This window comes from Mchenga conophoros, linkage group LG19 (genome assembly GCF_057382185.1).
Source record: "Mchenga conophoros isolate Kocher_MC1m ecotype Shallow Benthic linkage group LG19, M_conophoros_male_GT1.1, whole genome shotgun sequence".
NCBI classification, from domain to species: Eukaryota; Metazoa; Chordata; class Actinopteri; order Cichliformes; family Cichlidae; genus Mchenga; species Mchenga conophoros.
The window spans coordinates 31,385,140-31,407,219 of NC_140544.1; the positions used below are offsets into that span (position 1 = coordinate 31,385,140).

Consider the following 22,080-nt stretch of genomic DNA (forward strand, 5'->3'; position numbering starts at 1 on the left):
AAAGACCTATAAAATAAAAATCTACAGTAATACATTTTTAGACAGGAATCTGTTTAACCAACTATGAAATGTCTGATCTAAAACTGAATCAAAAGCACTTTCGTCTTGCTGGAAATGCAGTCAGACTTGAGATGAAATCTATAGAGTGCCATTTGATGACTCAGAGGAATGAGGGGTTTGTGGCAGGACTGACAGACGGTGACTCAGATTATTGTGCACGCACACAGGAGGGCACAGTTTTGCCAACCAGTTCCTTTTCTGTGACTAAGAGCGAGATGAGTATCCACCAGCGTTCAGCTCAAACACCCGTCCACCACCATCCGCAGTCAAGCCCCGCTGCAGTAGGCAGAGAAAGGGAGGCAGGAGCCTGGGTGTCTGCTTCAATTCTCCGAACTACAATCACATAATGGAGGAGAATCCATTAAACAAGTCTGGACTTTGGATGACTCCCCAGAAGCACAGGCCCCCTCATCATACTCTACCACCACCCCCCACACATAACCCACATCAACTCTTCCTTTTACTCCTCCCACGCGCACTCCCACCCCCTGCTAGCTGCCAGGAACTAAGATGCATAGCCCTTTGCAGAGAAACGCCTCCAAGGTAGCACTTCTCTAACTGCCAGCAAAAATAAGACATTCTGCTCTCTCCCTCTTGTCTTCTCTTCATCCCACCTCCCCATCCCGTCTCCTCGCCTGGAGCTGCTGCCAACAGCTACACTCTGCTTTGGCCCCTTTTCCCCCAGTGGCTCTAAATGAAACTTGCTCAGAGCAATTTATGGAAGTATGGACGTGCCAGATAGAAAGGTAAAGTCTGCTGCCTCAGATAGGTTTCTATGTACAAACTGGAGCAAACATCTTGTTGCGTTTATTGTTCTTCGGTTGGAAATTGAGGATTATATGGTCTGTAGAGCATCTGGACTTGTCCGTGTTTAAGAGCCAGCCCAGGATTGCACTTTCAAAAGAGAACCAGCCAATATCTGGGGCATAGTTCATTAAAAAAAGAGTAAAGCAAACAAAAATATTTGCATAAAAAGTACTTGGACTCCGAGTCTTATTCTCTTGGCAGATGCTCTTGCTGCAACCCCGGGTGCAAACCGTAACCATAAAACTCAGAAACTCTACAGAAATCCTTACCCTAATCTTAACTCAAGTCTATTTTTAACACTGTTCCAAATCCCCCAAACCCTAAGCCACCTCTTTTTAAAATAACAACAGGATTTTCTAATTCTTTTCAGTATTGGCTCTACTCTTTTTAGGAATCATTACAAGGGTTTCAAAAGAACAAAAACAGCACAAAAGGACCCCCTGATGATCCTCTAAACCTTGGCTCAGGCGATTAGAGGATCATCAGGGGGTCCTTTTGTCCCTCTGTGGGGGGTCACTCCCACTAGGTTTATATCTGGGACTCTCCACCATTTGACCTTAGAACTGACGAAGCTTCTCGGATGAAACGTCTTCAAGTAACTTAAAGAAGTCCAGACGCTTTTCTTTGCAAGCTCCTTTGACCACGGTAATGTCATTACTGTCCACGGGATTTGCTGTAAGGAAAAAGCTGGATGGCCTGCAATGCTAACGGTTCATCATTTTAGCTTTTAAAACATTATATCATCTAGCCCTAACCTATAATTAGCACAACATCATGTCTTTAAATGTCTGCAAAACTTTTACATGAGGGCTTCTAATAAAAGATCTAAAAGCTCCTACATATTTGACAGCTTCTATGAAGTCAGGACATAAAGCAAACTGGTGCTTGCTTACAGACGTACGAGTAAATGACATCTGTCTTTGTACTTGTGGTATAGGTCACTAATACTGGGGCAGATGAACCTAAATGTACTGAAGCACAAATGTTCACTGACTGTAATGGCCACATCTGCATTTTAGGTCCAGTGCAAACGTGACGACACTTGAGTGCAAATGGATGGCTGACTGCATCCTCCTGAGGGGACCAGCTGAGAAAACACTTGTCGCTACACACTCCACAGCACTTGAAAAAAAAGCAATCAATCAATCACAGACATGGATTATCAGGCGATTTCACAGGGAAAAGCATACTTAGCACAACTCAGTCCTATTTAATTCCATCATGTAAATGGATAGCATGGGAAATGCTTTTTGGTGTACATAAAGTACAACAAGCATGAGCTTTTGAAAACTCAGGAGAACATGACGGAAGAAACTTGTGTGCTGGATCTTATACCACTCCAAGTTATTATTTTATGCTCTGCTAACTTTGAACAACAGTGAATAAGTAAATATTAAATACACAAAGCTGCACCTATCAATGCAGTTACAATAACTATGATGACATGTGTACAGTATGTTCAATATGAATTTAGTCATTTGGTGAGTAGAGACTTATCACCTGGCTCCACGGGCCCCCTTCAGCTGCGCACAGCATTTCTTTCCCACCCACAAATGTACTTTTTGGTTTAGTCTCACTGCTCTCATCAGCCCTGTTTCCAGGACGGGAAGTGTTGATGCAAAGCAAATGGGGATTAGCTAGACCTGATAGCAGCGAGAATACTAACAAGGGCTAAAACATTTTTCTCCCATATTGGCTTCTCTTCACTGGTGCCCTGTGAAGACCCCATAGTATTGCATCATCCCAATAGAGCACTTCACTCTCAGACTGCTGGTTTACTCGTGGTTTCTATATTCAAACATAGAATGGGAGGCAGAGCCTTCAGCTTTCAGGCCCCTCTTCTGTGGAACCAGCTCCCAGTTTGGATTCGGAAGAGACACCCTCACCCAGTTGGGGATCCACTCATCCCCAACTGGTCATAGCAGATGGCTGAGCCTGGTTCTGCTGGAGTTTTTTCTTCCCACTGTCACCAAGCAGTTGCTTACAAGGGTTCATCTGATTGTTGGAGTTCTCAATCTGTATTATTGTAGATCTTTGCCTGGCAATAAAAAATGTCTCGAGGCGATTTTTATGGTGATTTGCCTTTATAAATGGTCACTGACATTAAAGCTGAGAGTGCTCTTGTGAAACACTCTATTATGTAGTCAAAGACATGCGTTAAGAACAGGATAAGTATAATAATAAGTATAATAAACTTCAGCATTTTTTCAGACATTGTTAATATGCTCTTAAAGCACTGCATAAATGCTTACACTATAGTCTAATGCAATGCAAATGCACTAAATCAGCAACAAACTGTAATCATGTAACTAAATAAAGGTCTTGATCAATGTTTGTTTTTTTAAATATAAATGCAGTCAAGCCTTTAGAAATAATAAGTGTGTAAATGGGAAAAACATTCACTGTTTTTCAAACCATACTCTGGGGAATTTGTGTTACTCTCTAACTACTAAACAGTAATCAGAGTATAATTTTGTATTTGCTCTCTACTCCCAGCACTCGAGAATACACTGAAAGCCTGAGGCAATGATAGCAAAAGAGAGCAGACATGACACCGATCTGTCAGGAACAGCATAAAAAGGTGGAGCTTGAGTGCAGGAGGGTTGCAAAGTGGCTTTCAGGAGTAGCAGAAACTCCAATAGTGCACTCTCCACAGAAGCTTACCACCCAAGCTATCAGCTGACTTGGGATGGCACTGAGATCAGATGTAATTGGCTGATGACCAGGATCAACTGTCTTTACTAACACTCTGCTGGATTACAAACAGCCTGCTTGCTTCAGGACACTTGGATCTGTAGAGCACATCTGTCAAAGCTGGATGTATTTGGTGGAGATAATGCAGTCTTTTATGACTGTGCATTTTTCCAGAGAAAAGGCTAGAACGAAGAGAGGATACGTGTTGGGAGTGCCAGCACTGTTCTGAGCACAGTGCATTTCGGGGAATTGTGCTCATTCGTGCTGTGATTGGAAATAAAGCAGACATTTGTTTAGCACAAGGAGTGTTAATTTGTCAGAGCACTAATTAGATGTAAGCAGACCACGTTGGTCCGTACGCCAACTATAACATGGAGAAAATGGCACTCTCACACAGAAGAAATGGCCAAGCTGGACTGATGAAATTCCACAAAGGCCAAGGACATTCATCACTGTATGTAGAAACAGCTAAACACAACAGCAGCTCGATGCCAGTGCAAGAATATGTGCAGCCAAAAATGTTGATTGAGTGGGCAGGAGTCACTGGAATAGGACACGGGAGTAACTCACAGGAACGGGTGAAGCGAGAAAAGATAAATGGTGAGGCATATTTCAGTTTGGCATCTCCTCACCTTGGTAAAATTAAAATGACAAACCAGCAGAAAAATGTGCATGGTTTTCAAGAATCTGGCACTGAAGTCGACAAGATTTTCTTTTTCTGGCATTTTCTTTGCATTTGGCCTGAGATTCAGGATCTCTTGGATGGCGCTCTTAGCTATCACATGCCATCTGATGTGGTCAAATAGCTCAAAATGAAAATATTGTGTGCAATTATCCAACATTAGCATTTAAAATAGGAATTTTGGGCCAAAACAAAACAGAACCACTGCTTTATCCTAAATGTCACTGATGTGGGAAAGGAGGGAGCTGCCGCTCTTTCCCAGTTTTCTGGATGAGCTTGTGACATCCCCCTCAGATAAGTGTTGGGAGTATACAGATAAAGCTTTCCATGTGGCATGTTCTTTTTTTGGCTCATTCCTTTTCCAAGCTGCCAGAGACCTCTGTTTAATGGAGTGGTACAAGGAGTAGAAGGGGGAGTAAACACTTTAGAGGGGAACGCTGAACATGCATGAAGGAAAATAGTCCTTCCAAATGACTGTGATGGCTGAGGGACAGAATGTGTACTAATCTGGGCGAGCGGCCAAGCCAAACAACCCAAGGGGGCAAAGGGGAAACCATAGTAGCAGAGGGGAAAGAGGGTCAAATGAAGTATATAGAAGGTAGATGAGACAAGGCGAGACGTGCCATGCAGCACAGAAATGAAAATCTGAAAAGCCAAGAGGGAACATTTGAGTTGTAGGAGTGTTTCCTTTGAGCAGGGGATCAGAGTCTGGTTGCACAGGGATATTAAGCATCCTGTTTAATGGTGCTTACCATCTTCTTGAAAAAAGAAAACATGCTCCCGCATTCACCCTTGTGTGAAAACATACTGTATACACGGCGTCCGGCAGTGCATGCGTTACATCTGTTGCTGCCTTTCTCCTCTTTCTCGCTTATAGACACACACTCAGCCTCCTGGGTGCCATTTTCTGTGCAGCGGTATTTGCTGCCAAGTCGCACAGCTTGAGCAGCAAGGAGGTCCAGAAACCCACAGGGAGATGGTACGTGACAGAGAGCAGGCTATGTACGAATGTGTATCAGACTGGAGCAGCCAAAGTAGATTTTATGCGTAGTGTGTGTGCGTGTGAACACTCTTGAAAAGGTCTGCAAGCTTGCATAAAGGTATACAAATATATGATGAGTGGCAGTGCGGATTGAGAATTAATTATGCGAATGAGTTTGTTCCTGTGGAACAGGGGAAGGATGGGAAAGACGATGCAGTGAGACGCAGAGGGCAGAGCATCTGATATCCATATGTTCATTTGGCTAAAACCATTTTAATCAAGCTTGTGGCTTCGTGGAGCCTAAGTAGCGGCCTGTAAAATAAAGAATAAAGCAAGAGGCGCACAGCGGCCCTGCGTGTGCTGTGTGCGTGTGTGACCCATTGTGCGCACACGTGTGTGCAGACTGTGCCTGGTTCCACCACAGAGTCATGGGGATAAAGAAAGGAGCGGGGCATATGAGATTCATGTTGCATCGATTGCTCTCTCTCCAAACTCTGAAAGTGATTTTCTCACTGTATCTTTCAGGAAATGATTCATTAGGCTGTGGCCCAGTTGGAATCACTCTGACATGGAATAAGAAACAGCTCCTCACCCCAGGCTGGTGCATTTGGAGTGCGCACTGAGACAAAAGGGGGGAGATGGGAAGCAGCCCATGAAAGCAGTGATGTGAGGGAGGGGGATTAAAAATGGCAAGAATGGATGCAGGCAGAGAAATGGAGAGTCGGGTTAGAAGGAGAGGAAGGATTGAATGAAGGCAGGGAGGCAATGGGATGGAGGGACGCAGAGAGGGGAAAGGGGAGCCTCTGTGGCTTTGAGTCAGCGGTACAACTGCTCCCAGACAAGCTCCTCTTTCCTGGAACTCCACAGGAAAACTCAGCACGAAAGAGAATAACACAGTGTACTAATCTTTCTGAGGTCATCTTGAACACATCTTTGTCAACTGTTTTAGTATCCTGTCTTGGCACTGAGGCACTGGGGAAATCAATGCCAAAGCAATATATACAGATGAGTAAATCGTGGTTCGACTAAGCAGAAAGACATCCCCAGACTGTGGTTAGATGACAGAGCAGGTATATGTTGAATTATTTTTCCCAATTTCTCTGATTAAACGGGACAATTTGACTGGTTTTACTTTACAGTGCATGACATGTTCAGCTTGGCAAACTGCAAAAAGTCTATATCTTGGCCAGATGACTAGAGTTGCTAAACAGAAACTCAGATACCACAATGTGCCTCATTTAAAGTCTGATACTGGAAATAATTAGGCGGATTTTCTATCCTCCTACCTCTGTCATCCCCTGTGTCCCAGCGTAGAAGGAACACCCATGTGATGTCCACAGCTGTGAGTGCTAACAAAGTTGCTGTCTAAGTGTAATAAATGACTCTCTGATTATAGGAAAAATGAATAAAGCAATGAACCACCTCAAGTGACTCGCTATGATTCTTTAATCTGTCCTCCCATGGTGTCAAATACCGATTATCCATCAGATGCTGTTTCTGTTGTCATAGAGATACACACAAGCGTCCAACTGTGGCACTTGTTTTTGTTACTTTCACTTTATCCCACTGATTAGTTTTATGCACTTAAAAGTATTTCTTTAAGGTGACGATCTGGTTTGGGATCAAATATGCTAATTTACACATTATGAGCCCCTCCTTATTTTTTGCTGGTCCCCTTTCTGCTGCCAGAACATCCCTAACCCATCGAGGCATGGACCCCCGTACACCCCTGAAGATGTCCTGTGGTATCTGGCACGTTAGCAATAGATCCTTAAAGTCCTGTAAGTTGCAAGGTAGGTCCTCCATGGATTGATCTTGTTTGTCCAGAGCTTTTCTTAGATGCTTAATTGGATTGAGAGCTGGGCCACCTCAAACTCGTTGTGGAGTTCCTCAAACCGTTCCTGAACCATTTCTGCTTTTCGGCAAATCATCCGGCTATCCATGCAGGTTCTTCTTCCATTGCCTACAATGCTCCATGTTCCAGTTCTGATGCTCACGCACCCATTGTTGGTCCTTTCGACAGTGGACAGGAGGCATCAGTGACAATGGCAGCCCATGACTCTGTCAATGGTTCATCACTCCCACATAGCAGACGGGTCTGGCCCTGATCTGCTGTCAAGCCGGCACTGCTGGCTGACTTCTGGCATGCTAAGTGGTATGTCATCCAGATATGGGCCAGGCCTGTTGAAGGATGGTACAGTTTATGTGATGGCATGCCATATCTGGCTCGGTTTTGGTTTGGTTTATGTGGCCCAAGCTCACAGAAAACAGGTCTGGCCCAGATCCGGCATCAAGCTGGCACTTCTGACCGACTGGTGTCATGACAGGGTGTGTGTCAACCCGATGTCAGGTCTGGCAGTGATGGCACTATTTATGTTCCTATTTTTCTACTTTAGTTTAGTTATACTGCTATGGTAGCCAACGTTTCAAATGCAGGCTTGACAGGTTTGTGAGTGTACACTTTATCCAAAACCTTTTGAGGGTTTACTCATATTTACCACCAGGTGGCTGTAGCACAGGAGGTAGAGCAGGTCGCCTACTGATCGGACGGTTAGTGGTTCGATCCCTGGCTCCTCCAGTCTGCAAGAGTGTATGAATGTAGTTAGGAAGCGCTGAGTTTAGAGAAACTGTGTGATTGGGCGAATGTTGTATAGAGTGATTTGGGAGAGCAGAAAAGTGCTGCATAAGAATCAGTCCCTTCACTGGCTCAACAGAGTTTCGTCCTGTTCCGGCACATGTTCAAGGTTCTTTATTTGTCACATGCATAGTTATACAAGTATAACATACAGTGAAATGTAGCCTGACACGCTCCTCGACATGTGCAAAAATTGGGGGGGGGGGGTAGAGGAAGAACATTATATATATATATATATATATATATATATAGTATATACACTGGGTGAATGTGCAGTAGTAGCAGCAAGCAGGTGAATTCTGTACATTAATATGAATAGACATCTGACTATTTTACAGGATAGACAATATAAACATATTTAAAATTAAAGGAATTGAAATGTACATTGTGCCTTGGTTTAGTGTCTGGAAGAGCCCTGTCTCAGTCAATTATAGATGATGTGAGAGGGCGGGTGTGTGTGTTTAGGGCACGGATGGCTTGGGGATAGAAGCTCCTCTTGAGTCTCTCTGTCCTTGCCTGGAAGATGCGGAACCTTCTACCAGATTGCAGAAGTTGCAACAGTTTGTTGCCAGGATGGAACGGGTCCTTCAGTATCTGCGCTGCTCTAGTCCGGCATCTCCTGGTGTAGGTGTCCTGAAGCGGGGGGAGAGCAATCCTGCAGCAGCGTTCTGCTGTACGGATCACTCTCTGGAGAGCTTTTTTGTCCTTCACACAGCTGTTCCCAAACCACGATGTCATGTTCTGTGTGAGGATGCTCTCCACAGCGCCTGTATAGAAAATCCTGAGGATCTTTGGAGAGACCCTGAACTTCCTCAGTTGTCGTAGGTGATACAGGCGCTGCCTAGCCTTTTTGGTCTGGACCTGAATGTGGGCAGCCCATGTCAGGTCTGAGGAGATGTGGACACCAAGATACTTGAAGGACTGCACCCTCTCCACTGGAGCTCCATTGATGATGATGGGCTTGTAGTCTCTGTGCTGACTCCTTCTGAAGTCCACCACCAGCTCCTTGGTCTTGCTGACGTTCAGCTGGAGGTGGTTGTCCTGGCACCACGATGCCAGATTCTTCACTTCATCCATGTAGGCCGCCTCATCGTTGTTGGAGATGGCACCCAACACCACTGTGTCGTCAGCAAACTTCACAATGGTGTTGGAGCCGTGGGTGGCCACACAGTCTGAAGCGTAGAGGGAGTAGAGCAGTGGCGAGAGGACACATCCCTGAGGTGCTCCTGTGTTGATGGTGATGCTGTTGGAGAAGCACCTGCCCACCCTCACCACCTGAGTTCTGCCAGTGAGGAAGTCCAACACCCATGCACACAGACGGCTGTTAAGTCCCAGATCCCTCAGCTTTGTGAACAGTCTGCAGGGCACTATTGTGTTAAACGCTGAACTGTAATCAACAAACAGCATTCGCACATAGTTACCCTGTTTCTTGTCCACGTGGCTGAGAGTGGTGTGTAGGACGTGGGCGATGGCATCCTCTGTGGATCTGTTGGATCTGTAGGCGAACTGCAGCGGATCTGTGGTGTCTGGGATGGAGGAGGAGATGATGTTCTTCAGCAGCCTCTCAAACACCTTCATTACTACCGAGGTCAGTGCAACTGGCCGGTAATCGTTCAGGGATGAGGGTTTACTGTTCTTGGGCACAGGGATGATGGTGGATCTTTTGAAGCATGTGGGGACCACAGACTTCGCCAGGGACTCGTTGAAGATGTAAGTGAACACACCTGCTAGCTGGTCAGCACAGCAGCGCAGCAGACGGCCGGTGATGCCGTCTGGCCCCGCCGCTTTCCTTGTGTTCACTCTCCTCAGTGCCGCTCGGACGTCATGCTCCGCGATGCTGGTCACCGGTCTCTCGCTGATGACGTCACTGTCCTCGGTAGTCAGGCGGTAGATAGCATTAGCCGCCTGGCTAACCTCGAAACGGGCGTAGAACCGATTCAGCTCGTTGGTGAATGCAGAGTCGGCGTTGATCGGCGCAGTGTCCCTGGCTTTGTAGTCCGTAATGGTGCGTAGTCCGTGCCACATACTCCGTGTGTCGCCCTGGTGGAAGCGGGACTCCACACGTTCCCGGTACCTGCGTTTGGCATCTCTCACCGCGCGCCGCACGCCGTATGAGGCCACTTTGTAGGCGCTCATATCGCCAGTGGCGAGACCCGCGTTGTAGGAGGCGGTCCTGGCGTTTACTGCAGTGCGGATCGATCTGTCCATCCACGGTTTCTGGTTTGGGAATGTGGTGACTCTCGCAGTGGGGATAATCTCCTCCGCTAGCATGTTGACGAAGCATACTGCTACTTCCGTAAACTCGTTGATGTCGACTGCGCATGCTCTGAACATGTCCCAGTCTACGTCGTTGAGTGCGTCCTGTAGCGTAGCTTCTGATTGGGCAGTCCACCGTTTTACCTCCCTCGTGGTCACGTCTTCCCTCCGTATGCTTTGTTTATACTGGGGGATGAGGAAGATGGCGTTGTGGTCAGACTTCCCAAAAGCCGGGTGTGAGACCGCTTTGTAGCCCTGCTTGTATGGCGTGTAGCAGTGATCCAAAATCCGATCCCCTCTCGTTGGACACGAGACATGCTGGTAAAAGTTTGGCATGACTTGTCTGAGGTTCGCTTTGTTAAAGTCTCCTGCTACAATGAGGGCTGCGCCCGGGTCCTTGTTTTGAAGCGAGCTCAGCACATCATGTAATTCGGACAAAGCCATACCTGTGTCCGCTTGGGGTGGGATGTAGACCGCCGTGGCGATGACTGAGGTGAACTCACGGGGCAGATAGAAAGGGCGGCACTTAATGCTCAGGAACTCCAGATGTGGCGAGCAGCCGCTGGAGAGAGTAGAAATGCTCCTGGCATCACACCACTTTCTGTTTATCATGAAACACACTCCCCCACCTTTGGTTTTGTTCGACTCTGCCGTTCTGTCCGCGCGGAGCACAAAGAATGTTGTTACATGGCTTGATTAAGGTACACATTAGGCTGGCATCTGAGGCCAGACCTGAAACTGTTCTGGGCCAGCAGTGTGTCTGCAACTGGCCTTGTGCTGGCCCATGTGTGGGCCACCTCTGGCAAACCAGATCTGGGCCACCAAAGGGCCGTCATTCTTTGCGGTATGTGGACCATGTGTAAGCACATTGTGTGGGCCAGATCTGGGCCATATCTGGATGATATCCCACTTACCATGCCAGAAGTCAGTTGCTATATGGGCTGTTCCTTCTTTGGACCACTTTTGAAAGATCTCGACCACTGCAGATCAGGAACACTCCACAAGAGCTGCAGTTTTGGAGGTGCACTGACTCAGTCATCTAGCCATCACAGTTTGGCCCTTGTCAAACTTGCTCAAATCCTCATGCGTGCCCATTTTTTCTGCTTCTAACACATCAACTTCAAGTACAAAATGTTCACTTGCTCCTCAGCATAGAAGCTATCAGACGTTTACGACACCAGTGGTTTTGCCAAATCCCCTCTTGTTCACTCACTGCTCCCATTTTAATAGGTATTTAAAAACTGCCTTTGCCATGTGCACTATATTTCCCGTTCCACTGTGGAATTTCATTGTGTAGCAGACGCTTTCTCTCAATCTCAATCTCAGCACTAAGATAAAATGACAGACACTGCTGGTCAGACTTGAGGAAGAGCTGACTGTTGTGGAATGCAGTGTGTGGTTTAAAGTGCACAAAGGAGTGCTGAAGACAAACCAGACTTTTCCCTGAAGTGGTTAGAGGTGGGATGAAGGAGTATGAGGGAACAACCAAAGATAAGAAAAAGAGGCCTGGATTACATGTCAAGCCTCATTACTCAACCTCCCACTCAGTTTAATCAAGTGAGAGACGGAGACAGAACATACGAGCCACACAGTATATTTTTTCATGTGAGTGTGTGTGTGTGTTTTTGCTGTCCCTGTTTCCCTTGTGACTTTGTGCTTCAGCTGAAGGTTGCAATAAAGCAGCAAATTATGAATTAGATAAGTGTCAGTGAGCTATTGGTCTGGGACCACAGCAACCATCACAACCACACTACATTTAAGAATGTGACTTTCTGCCTTCAGCTTCATCTATCATCTTGTAAAACCATGACAGTCTGTGTGTGTGCCTGTATGTGTGTGTCTACATTCTGTCTGTTTCCAAGAAATCCCACTGACTTACTCACGATAGTCAGATCAGCTTTAAAGTACCCCAAACCCAGTAAACGTGTTAAATGATGGGACCCAGGATGTGATCTATCAATGGATTTTACTTGTAATCTGTCAAAACAAGACAATAAAATCATGGTGCCAGATGGTAATTTATTGTCATTGTGTGGCAAAGTGGTGTTTTGCAATGATCCTGGTAATAGCTAGTTGCTGGTGGAGTTTGCGTTTGTGGGGTTTTTTGTTTTTATTTTTTACATGATTTGAATTCCACACCTGCAGCTCCACATCTGAAAATTTTGTTTCTCATGTGAAGGATGATGGACATCACGTACAGCAAGAAAATCCCTTAAGACGTTTGGCCTTGATCAGAATGAGAAATACCATGACATCATTGTCACATCATCTTCTCTCATTGTCTGGCGTTGTCTTTCTTCCTGTGTAGCCAGGGCAAGTAGAGGACACATCTATTTAAGTTGTTCTCTTATTGTAATGTTGATCGCAGACTATAATATTAAAGACTACTTTAGTATCTACCACAGCAGAGCAAAGAAAACCAATCAAATGTTTAAAGAGAGACATTTTACCATTTCATGAAAGTTTTTGCCTGTTTTGAAATTAATTGCACCAACGCATCTTAGCAAAGTTGGGGCAGGGTGAAAAACAAAAGGTAGGATAAGCAAAAAGAAGCAAAAAGAAACAGTTGCAGAAACATTTTTCAGCTACTTTGGTTAAATGGTAACAGGTCAGTACATTGACGATTAAGTATCTAAAGAGCATTGTAGAATAGAAGAGTTTCTTAAGGACATAATATGATCAAAATATTTGGAGAACCTGGAGAAATGTCTGTGAGCATGGGCCAAAAATCAATATTGCATACCCGTGATCTTTGGGCCCTCAGGGGGTACTCCATTAAAAACAGATAAGAGTCTGTCACAGAAATTACTGTATGAGCTCCGATGGCATGGTAAACACAATTTGCCATGCCATGCACAAATGCAAGTTTTATCATTGCAAAGAGAAAGCCACATTTGAATCCAGAGGCCTTTCTGTCTTCTCTGGGCCAAAGCTCATTTAAAATGTGCTGACGCAAAGTAGAAAACTGTTCTGTGGTCAGAAGTTGCAGTTCAAAAGCTTGGATCTGTCACGATCCTGGGTCTTATGACCCAGTTGTAACGTGCGGTGGAGATGAAGCCAGCCGCGGAGGTGTGCAGGTGGATAGCGAATGAGCAACAGCTTCTGACTTTCCAAAAAGTACTCATTTATTTACAATATCAAAAATAAAAGTGCTACCTCTACCACACATTACTAAAGAGCACACTAGTCCGCGTACACACGGGAGCATCCATTACAGGAGGAGTGCGAAGAAGAACAAAAAGGGGGTGACACCAGTCGTGAGACAGGAGGCGCCGCCATGTGGTGATACACTGCATTACAATAGCTACTGTTACACAGTGTTTTGAGTTTTAGTTCATTTTGATGTTTATAGTATGTTTAAGCTCATTAGGCCTCCTATGTTCATTTGCTTATTAGTTCCCCCTTGTGTTTCCAACCCATGTTAAGTCTCCCCTGCTCTTCATGTGTTTCATGTCTGTGTCTTACGTTGTCAAGTTCTGGTTGTCATGTCTGCGTCTCATTATGTTTCCTATTTTATTTTGAAGAGATCTCGTTTTTATATTATGGATTATGTTTTGAGTCCTTTGTTGTACTGTTTCTTGTTTCCCTAGATTTCAGTTATGCTTATCATAGGTTTAGTTCTTTGGCTTTGTCATATGGCTTCCCTGTGTTCCATGTTATGTCCACTGTGACGTTTTTGTACCATGTTTCAGGTTCCTATGTTCTGTCTCCCCAGTTGCTGTTAAGTTTGCATGTTTAGAATTCAGTCAGTGTGTTTCCTGTTTTACTTTGAAGGTCCGTGTCTCATGTCAGTGTTTCTAGTTTTGCTTCCCTTGTCTCGTCCAGCCTGATTACTCCCAGCTGTGCTCTCCTTCTGTGTCTCGTTCCCTCGTTATCCCTCTGTGTATTTAAGCCCTGTGTTGCGCTTTGTCAGTGTTGTAGTCTCCCTCATGCTGTGTGTTTTGTTAGTCTTCCCAGTTTAGATTTTGTAGCGTTTTTGTGTTCAGCAATAAAAGCTGCCCTTTTGAGTTCAATCCTGTCTCCAGTGAGTTTGCGTTTGGGTCCAGTCCCTGCCTGCCACACAGCCGAAACATGACAGGATCCTGATAGCATAGGGGCGCATTAGTGCCTATGGAACTGGCAACTTACATATCTGAAAAGGCAAGTGAACGGTATAAACAGGTTTTAGAGCAACATGTGCTCCCATCCAGTTGATATACTTTTCAGGCCAGGCTTTATTTCAGCAAGATAATGCTTAACCATGCATTTATTACAAGAGTCTGGGTACTTAACCGGCCTTTCTGTAGTCCAGATCTTTCACCTGCTGAGAGCATCGAGCTCACGTCTAAGAGGCCTCATGGATGAGAGGTGAAACATCTTCACAAACTTAAAGAAGTCAAGTTAACTTTTCATTACATAAAAAATGCAACAAGGAAGACCAGGACAGCTGAACATCTAGAATCCTTTATCAGACAAGAATCACACGGCATTCGTCTCCCAAAAGTCCAGCAGCTGGTCTCCTCACTTCACAGACATTTATAGACTGTTGTTAAAAGAAGGGATGCTGCACAATGGTAAATATGAACCCTGTCTAAACCTCTTTGAGACATGTTGCTACCACCCAATCCAAAATGACCTCATTTTGTGTAAACACTTGATATGGTTTCTATGCTCCATTGCGAATAAAACAAAATAGGTTAATGAGATTTCCAAATCCTTGCACTTACATTTTACAGAGCATCCTAACTTTTGTGGCATTGGGGTTGTAGATACAAAGTGTTTATCCATACAGCTATCACCAAATGTGATATATAACAGACGTGTGTGCTCTTCATCGTAAGGACCTGCTGATTTATTACAGGAAAATCCTGCTGAGATTCACTGGTACTGTGTGCAACAGTTTTAACAAATTACAAGCACAAGTTAAGCGTCACTAAAAAATGTTTAAAAGTCATAAACTCGTCATATCGCCTTCTGATCACTGATGTGATCTAAAGCTGTAGTCGCTGCTGCCCAGCATGGCATGTCATTATAATAACACATCACACTACACAGCTGTTACGACCATATTTTAATGGAAACCAGCAATCTTTGCACAATGAAGGGTACAATATCCTGTCTTTCTGTCGTCGTTATGGATTAAACAAAGCCAAGCTGTCCCTTTGCTTTTGCCCAACTCGTTGTCATGGTAGTTATTCTAAGAGAAGCCATCCCTTGTGTACCGAAGCTGTAAGATACACAGAGCAGATTACTTCTGCCGGACTTGTGCATAAACAGCAACCACATGCTGCGGCATATAATACAAAACATTCCAATGACCACAGGCCTGATGAGAATCGAGATTTGAATCAGTCCTATTGCTACACATCCATGCTGTCATTCCTCTCCCTGTTCAATTAGCCATCACACTTACCATTTCATTCACCCTGTCTTTATATGGCACTTTCCAAACAGATTAACATCTTGTAACAATAAATCCTGTTAAGTTTCAGACTTTAGAAGGAGACATGTCATCAACATTCCGGCTGAGTAGTCAAAGTAGTATTTTGAGACCGAGAAATCATCTTTAACCCTCGACTATGACTTTATTTGCAGTAAGTCTTTAACTCTGAGGTTTACTAAGGACTGAGGCATGCTTGGAAGTGTTTTAATCATGTTGTCAAACAGTAAATGGTGCGCAGCCGCTCAGTTACTTATAAATCCCAAAGGATTTCAATCTCAGACTGCTGTTCTTGGAACATTTAAGATAAACTGAGACATGTCCCAGGTCATTTTAAGCAAATCACTGTTCTGTCTTTTTTCACAGCATCAACAATCTAAATTAAAAAGAGACAAATATTCCAGCTAAATGATGGCTGTCGGGGTTACAAATCCTCAGAATGAAACACAGAATAGACCAGAGAAAAAGTCTTGATAGCTTGATAGATGCATTCAAGACCTCGTAAAGTTCTTCTCTGTTCCCCTCTGTTTATTGCACATCGTGTTGTTTCCTGTTACTAGTAGCCCAATCAATCCCATTTGTGGTAACCCAAAGGGACGTGCCTCTCGCACAAAATCAAGCCCTAAATTGAGGTGACGAGAGAAAAGACAGTGTGTGAGAAAACGCTGCTCCAAATATTTGATGACATTTTTCTTCATCACTGGGAGAAAGTCTCCCTAAACAAAACCTCCTTTTCAGTACGCAGAACCGCCTAAACCGCATCCTGGTGTTTCTCAGCAAAATGTTAACCCGGTGACCACGCTCGCACATGTTTCATAACGCTATGCCGGCTGTGTCATCTATCAGTGAGCGCAGCATTTCAAAGTAGGAGGTGAGGTGAGGTGAAAACAGAGAGGAGGAGGTGGTGGAAGAGGAGGAGGAGGAAAGAGCTGAACCTTGCTGTCGGGTAATATCGCTGCAGCACGGAGATGCTTTATGTAAGCTGCACGGTGAAATCTGGAAAAAAGCAAAGAAAAAGGAGGTCAGTGATGTATCTCCTTGCAAAAGAGGGACCGCGAGGCTCCTTGGAGGAGAAACAGGCTACACAAGGCAGTTGCAGGCACTCGATTATGAAGCTCTAAAGAAAAAAAGTATATGGCCTCACAATGCAGTGATTCATCACAATTAAACAAATGTAAACCTACGCTGTGCTCAAGCCTAGCACCCAGTCTGTCAGAGGTGCCTGTTGTCTGCAATCTCCCACAGTTTAAATCTCTCAGCTGAATAGTGGAATAATAACCCCAGCACCACACACCTACAGTAAATCGTGAAATGCATACACTGTCTGCTGTATAATTCATTCCTATTCAGTTCCCACTCAGTGATTTAGAGCGATCGCTTTAGCAGCGCAACCCTTTCAGGGCAAATTTCTCGCCCACGCCTATTCACAGCAAGTAAATCCATCAAACGCATTGATCATGTGAAGCTTGATATTGCGAGTGGGATGTCCGACACAACGGCCGGATTGGACGTACAAGACATGAAGCTTATTTATTTGAATTTAATTGATGTCTGTTTCTGTTTTCAATATCATATGTTGTAAACAGGCCGAGACTCAACTTGAGCACAGTTGTGTTTCTTGGTTGTATTTTTATGACTGTTGTGTAGAGAAAAGGAGCTTTGATGGAAGCGTTCCGGCAGCAGGCAGTCACACTTCAGCTGAGAGAGGCTAAGGCAGAGACCTCATCAAAAGATCACGCTGCTTCCCGTGGACCCACCAGGGATGTGCTCCACTGTCACCACAGGGTCAGAGAGGAGTTGACCCTGGACTCTATTAACCAGCAGCAGATGAGCGAGTGCAGGAAGACGCTGCAGGAGCACAGGAAGTGTCTCAGTGCATAGGAACATGCTTGCAGAGAGAGGGTTCTTCTTGGCAAGAAGGGGGTCTCTGCTTTGTTTTTGGAGCCTCTGCAATAACTCTGCTGCCTTCCTGTTTTCTCTCCTGCAGCAGATCTCATTGGTTTAATGGTGAAGACTTGTTTCTTTCATTTTGTATCACATCCGTCCATCCATCTTTTTGCACTTATCTCAGGTCAGGCTTTGGGGCAGCAGCCTAATCAGAGAATCTCAGACCTCTCTCTTCCCAGCTACCTCCTCTGGGTAATCCAGGGGAACGCTGAGGTGTTGCCAGGCCAGGCTGAGCGATATAATCTGTTTAGAGTGGCCTTCTCCCGGTAGGACATCCCTGGAACACCTCACCCAGAAGACACCCAAGAGGGATCCCTGAGTCCCCTGGGCTGAACCACCTCAGCTGGTTTCTTTTTGATGTCTAGGAGTAGTGTAGATGATCCAAACTGAAGCTGATTTTACTGAATACAAAACAATTAACTTGTTAATGAAAAAAAATGAAAATAAAACAAATAGGAAATGAATTTCACTGATCTCAGAAGCCAGTAGAGGTCAGCTCTTCTCAGCAGTCCCCACCACTCACAGATGCCAGTCTGAATCAAGCAGATGCACATTAAAGGCTCTGTATAATGTCAGAAGCCATTTAACACTGTCAATTCAGACTGCTAACGACGTATTAAATTTAAGACAAATACACGACCCAATCTTAAAAACATATTTGATTTGATGGTAAACCACTTTGGTTCGATTTATGCCTTCAAAACTGATTGCACCACAGGACATTTCTGAATCTGGTTTGCCTGGATGCACGTCTGCCTACCATCACAATATTATTAAGCAGCGATCAGGCTTTAAATTACTGTTCCCACTGACCATGACATGCAAAGCCTAACTGAGAGTCCACCAGGCTTTTCTGGCATCCACAGGACATTACATTCATATTACTGATCTTATCGGAGTTCCCACCATTGTTGCTTTCCTTTGGTCTGTGCCTTTCATTTCCCTCCCAGTCACAAGAGTGATCCAGAGTTATTATTACCGAACTCAGGAGGAAATTAATAAATCTCTGGGAAGGAGAGAATTCTAGACAGTGCAGGTTTAATATAATACATGCATTAAACAAATACATGCAAATACATAGAGCAGACTGTACGACAGCGACCACGGAAACTGAAATTGCATTTCTTTCCACTTGCAGTAAGTTGCCTGAAAATGAAAGAAAATGTGTAGCACAATTGGTTGTGGCTGAAATGTAATTTAATAAATGTGTAGCTTATTAAATAAATTCCCATCCAAAGAATGATGAGATTTTAAAGTCAACTTTCGCACTGGAAGAATAAAAAATGACTTAGTTAAATGAAACTATAAATTTACATTTCCTTCTCGTACATGCACATTGCCCCGCGTTTCTCATATCAACAAACCAGCGATCCCAGTTGAACAAGACCCTGTGCAGAGCGGGCTGTTGACAGATGCTGAGAGGGGTTCTGTGATTGGCTCGTCGCGGTGGGTGTTTCCGCATTCCGCTAAGCGCAGTCAGCTGGAGCTCGAGTTGAAGAGGGCACCGTTTATCTGTGAGGACACCTCTTTCAGTCACTCCTGGGGGAATACCGGAGCAAAGCTAGCGAGCGGGATGCCGTACATGTTCGTCAGCACACAGATTCGACTGGTGTGTATCTTGCATACGTAAACGACTCCCATCATCCTGTCGGGGGAGGCGCGTTTGACTCGCAGATGTGTTTATTTGACTGCAAACAGCGCGCACACTAGCCTACTGATCAGCCAAGGTTGGTTATGCAGTGGCCGGTAATATTCGGCACGCTGGGGGGAAAAAAGTTATGGTTACAAAAGACGCGAGAAGCGTGCGTGGGACCTTTTTGTATGTGTGTGTGCCACGTCAATTAAAAACACATGTTGCTCAGTTGTCGGCCTCTTGTTTGCGCATGTTCATTTTGATGTCTCCACGACTCCAGCAGCCTAATTCCTCCAGTACCCTTTAAGTATATTGGATCATCTATTTTTAGCATGTTCAGATATTGGAGATTATCATGTGCACCTGCCAGAGGGCTGCAGGTGCAATCAGTGAGAGCTGTACAGACAATTTTTTTAGGGATGCTGTCTCCCCCCAATATTTCTAGAGTAAGTTCTAAGCTGTGTGGGTAATACACTTAATGCTGCCTTGCAGGAGAACGGTCCGACAAATGTGGGGGATGAATTTTCGGATCCAGTGGTCATGAATTACCTGGGAGCGACGAAAACGACTATGCTGGGGAACAATTTGTGAGTACCTAAGTCAGTAATCATGGGAGCTATATAGGTCAAATGTGGGAAGCGTGTTATGATGGCCCTGAGAGGTGAAATCTTTTGCAGCTAAAACACAACGGAAGTTGAATAAATCAGAACGGAAGTGTTTTTGGGGTGACGGTAACACCATGGAATAGCAGGAGGAAGACGCAAGGCACTGTGTGATTTAATCACATGATTTATATAAACCATAGATGTTTGCTATTAGCCATTTACTGTAGCTGATCCTTCACCTTATTGTCTCCCAAAAAACACTTTAGTTGAGGGTCTTTGCAGCGTTTTTCTGTTTTCATTTTTCTTAAATTGCACTGTTTGACCTCAGAGCTACCATGTGAAACACCCAAGGATAAATGGTTAAGTTTTGTAAGCCTATCTCAGCTCAAGCTTTTAAGCACCATGAGGCTGATGTCTCTTACAAAGATTGACAGGATTTTGCTCCTGATTCAATAATTTTTGTGAAACAATTTTTATCAGTGATTGTAAATGGGTAAGATTTAACCATTGCCTCCATTCTGATCTTTAGCTGCACACAGACGTGCAGACTTTATTTCCAAGTCTACTGTAAATTTGCTCACAGTGGGCAGCATATCCATATTTAGGCACTTAAAACTGATGCTTTGTACATTTTGGCAGTTAACATGTACATGTTGACAGCAGAGCTGAAATCGGGTCGTATAGAAGAAAAGGCTTCAGTGTGGTTAGGGAGGGGGGAGGAAAGCTGCTGCCTTGCAGATTTGGAGTAAACCGTTCAAGGTGATGGAATACAGATCAGGGAGGTGTTGCCACTGGCAATCTGATTCAAATGAAACAAGGTGTGGAAGGAAGTGAACAAGCACTAGAACAATTAACAGCACTCTATTTTCCAAGAGGAGTTTACTGAGAGATGCAGAAATCCCCACATCTGTGGAAAGCAGAATTGCTTTGTTTATGCTTGTTTCAGTTCCGAGTATCACGTGGATGACCCGCCTCGCCTGGTGCTGGACAAGCTGGAGAAGATTGGCTTCCGTGTGGTGTCCATGACAGGTGTGGGACAGACACTGGTGTGGTGTCTTCACAAGGAGTTGGAGTGATGGATCACAAAGATACCGTACTGGGAGGGCGGGTACTTGTATAAGCCTTTAAAGGGGTAAATGAATTCTGCAGAATATCCCTGTTTTTACTCTATACATTCTACATTTAAGATATTGGCAACTATAAAGTAACGCCATAGTCAAACAAAAGTAAAGTTGAGATTATCCCTTACATAAAGTCTCAGATTAGATGATAGGTCACCAGATTCAGGGGATTACTGAAACTACAGGGGTTTGCCTTTGTCAATACTGTTTAGCACCGGTGATACAGTTTAGTGACCAGAGTAGATTTATCCTGAACCAAGCCTCACTTTTTTCTAATTAAAACACTAGAAACATTTGTACATGCATCGCTGTGTAAAGACAATTCTTCTTTAAAACATGTGTTTCTAACTTAATGATGTCATTATGTGGATTGTGTACTTATTATTAAAAGTAATCAGTTTAAACAGAATTAAACATAATGTGTAATCGTCTGAAAATCTGTAAAACAGATGCATACAGGACATCAAAAATAAAACACGGTAAACATTATTGTTACTTGTCGTGGGCTGTTACAGCTCTGTGGAGCATTACAGGGTCTCTACACGTTTGAAGATGAGACTCTAGTGTCGCAGGAACACTGAGAGCAGAAGTCTGGCTGCGAGAGCCAAAACCCTCTGGGTGGTTTCATTACAGCCTCGGGTCTGCCAACAAATGTCTGGGGCCAGCCTGGATCGCTAGCCCGCAAACCAGAAACGTTGCCAACTAGCTCACAGCCAAACTCTTACCAGACCTGCTGCCTCACACATGACTTGGCATCTACCTCCCTGCTAAAGATCAAAAGGAGACGGTGCTTCCCAGTTCTGTTACCGCAGACATTCCAGATACTGTTTGGGTACACCGCAGTGACTGCTTCGACACAGACAATGTGAGGAAAATGGGAAGCAATGAGATACCGTGAGGATTCCGTGCCGCTGCCATAATTGGTGATATGACAGAGCAACAGGCTCATCCATCCTGGTTTGCATGCAGCACAAGCCACTGTGGGCTTGGGGCAGAGTTGGTGGCGAATGCATTTCCTGTGACTGTATTTCCTTGTGTCATTTGGACAGAGTTTGTGTGTTCCCCTTGTGTTTTTTTTTTTTTTCTTTTGTTCACATCGCTGGGATATTGAAAGCAGCTATGCGTAAACAAAACCATGTGATGAGGGGATTTTGCAGGAGGAGAGGCGCAGATGTCTCCCAACACACTGCTGTGCTCCACAGCTGGACATTGTGTAACAGCCACGGTGAGGCGGTGCAG

The 22,080-nt window shown here is 44.6% G+C and overlaps 1 protein-coding gene across 1 annotated transcript; it reads left to right on the forward strand.

The window, feature by feature from the left end:
- Window positions 1–18,925: 18,925 nt before the first annotated feature.
- gchfr (GTP cyclohydrolase I feedback regulator) lies at window positions 18,926–21,330 on the forward strand. Its single transcript, XM_085257282.1, has 3 exons — window positions 18,926–19,091; window positions 19,608–19,702; window positions 20,667–21,330. Exons 1-3 carry the CDS (start codon window positions 19,056–19,058, stop codon window positions 20,794–20,796), a joined length of 261 nt encoding a protein of 86 aa, XP_085113408.1. The 5' UTR covers window positions 18,926–19,055; the 3' UTR covers window positions 20,797–21,330.
- The last annotated feature ends 750 nt before the right edge of the window (window positions 21,331–22,080 follow it).

Bases quoted from the DNA above. Each gene is read 5' to 3' on its own strand.
- gchfr (XM_085257282.1), top strand. From the start codon at position 19,056: ATGCCGTACATGTTCGTCAGCACACAGATTCGACTG. The intron at 19,092-19,607 runs GTGTGTATCTTG...GCTGCCTTGCAG, and splicing joins TCAGCACACAGATTCGACTG to GAGAACGGTCCGACAAATGT. The intron at 19,703-20,666 runs GTGAGTACCTAA...TGCTTGTTTCAG, and splicing joins ACTATGCTGGGGAACAATTT to TTCCGAGTATCACGTGGATG.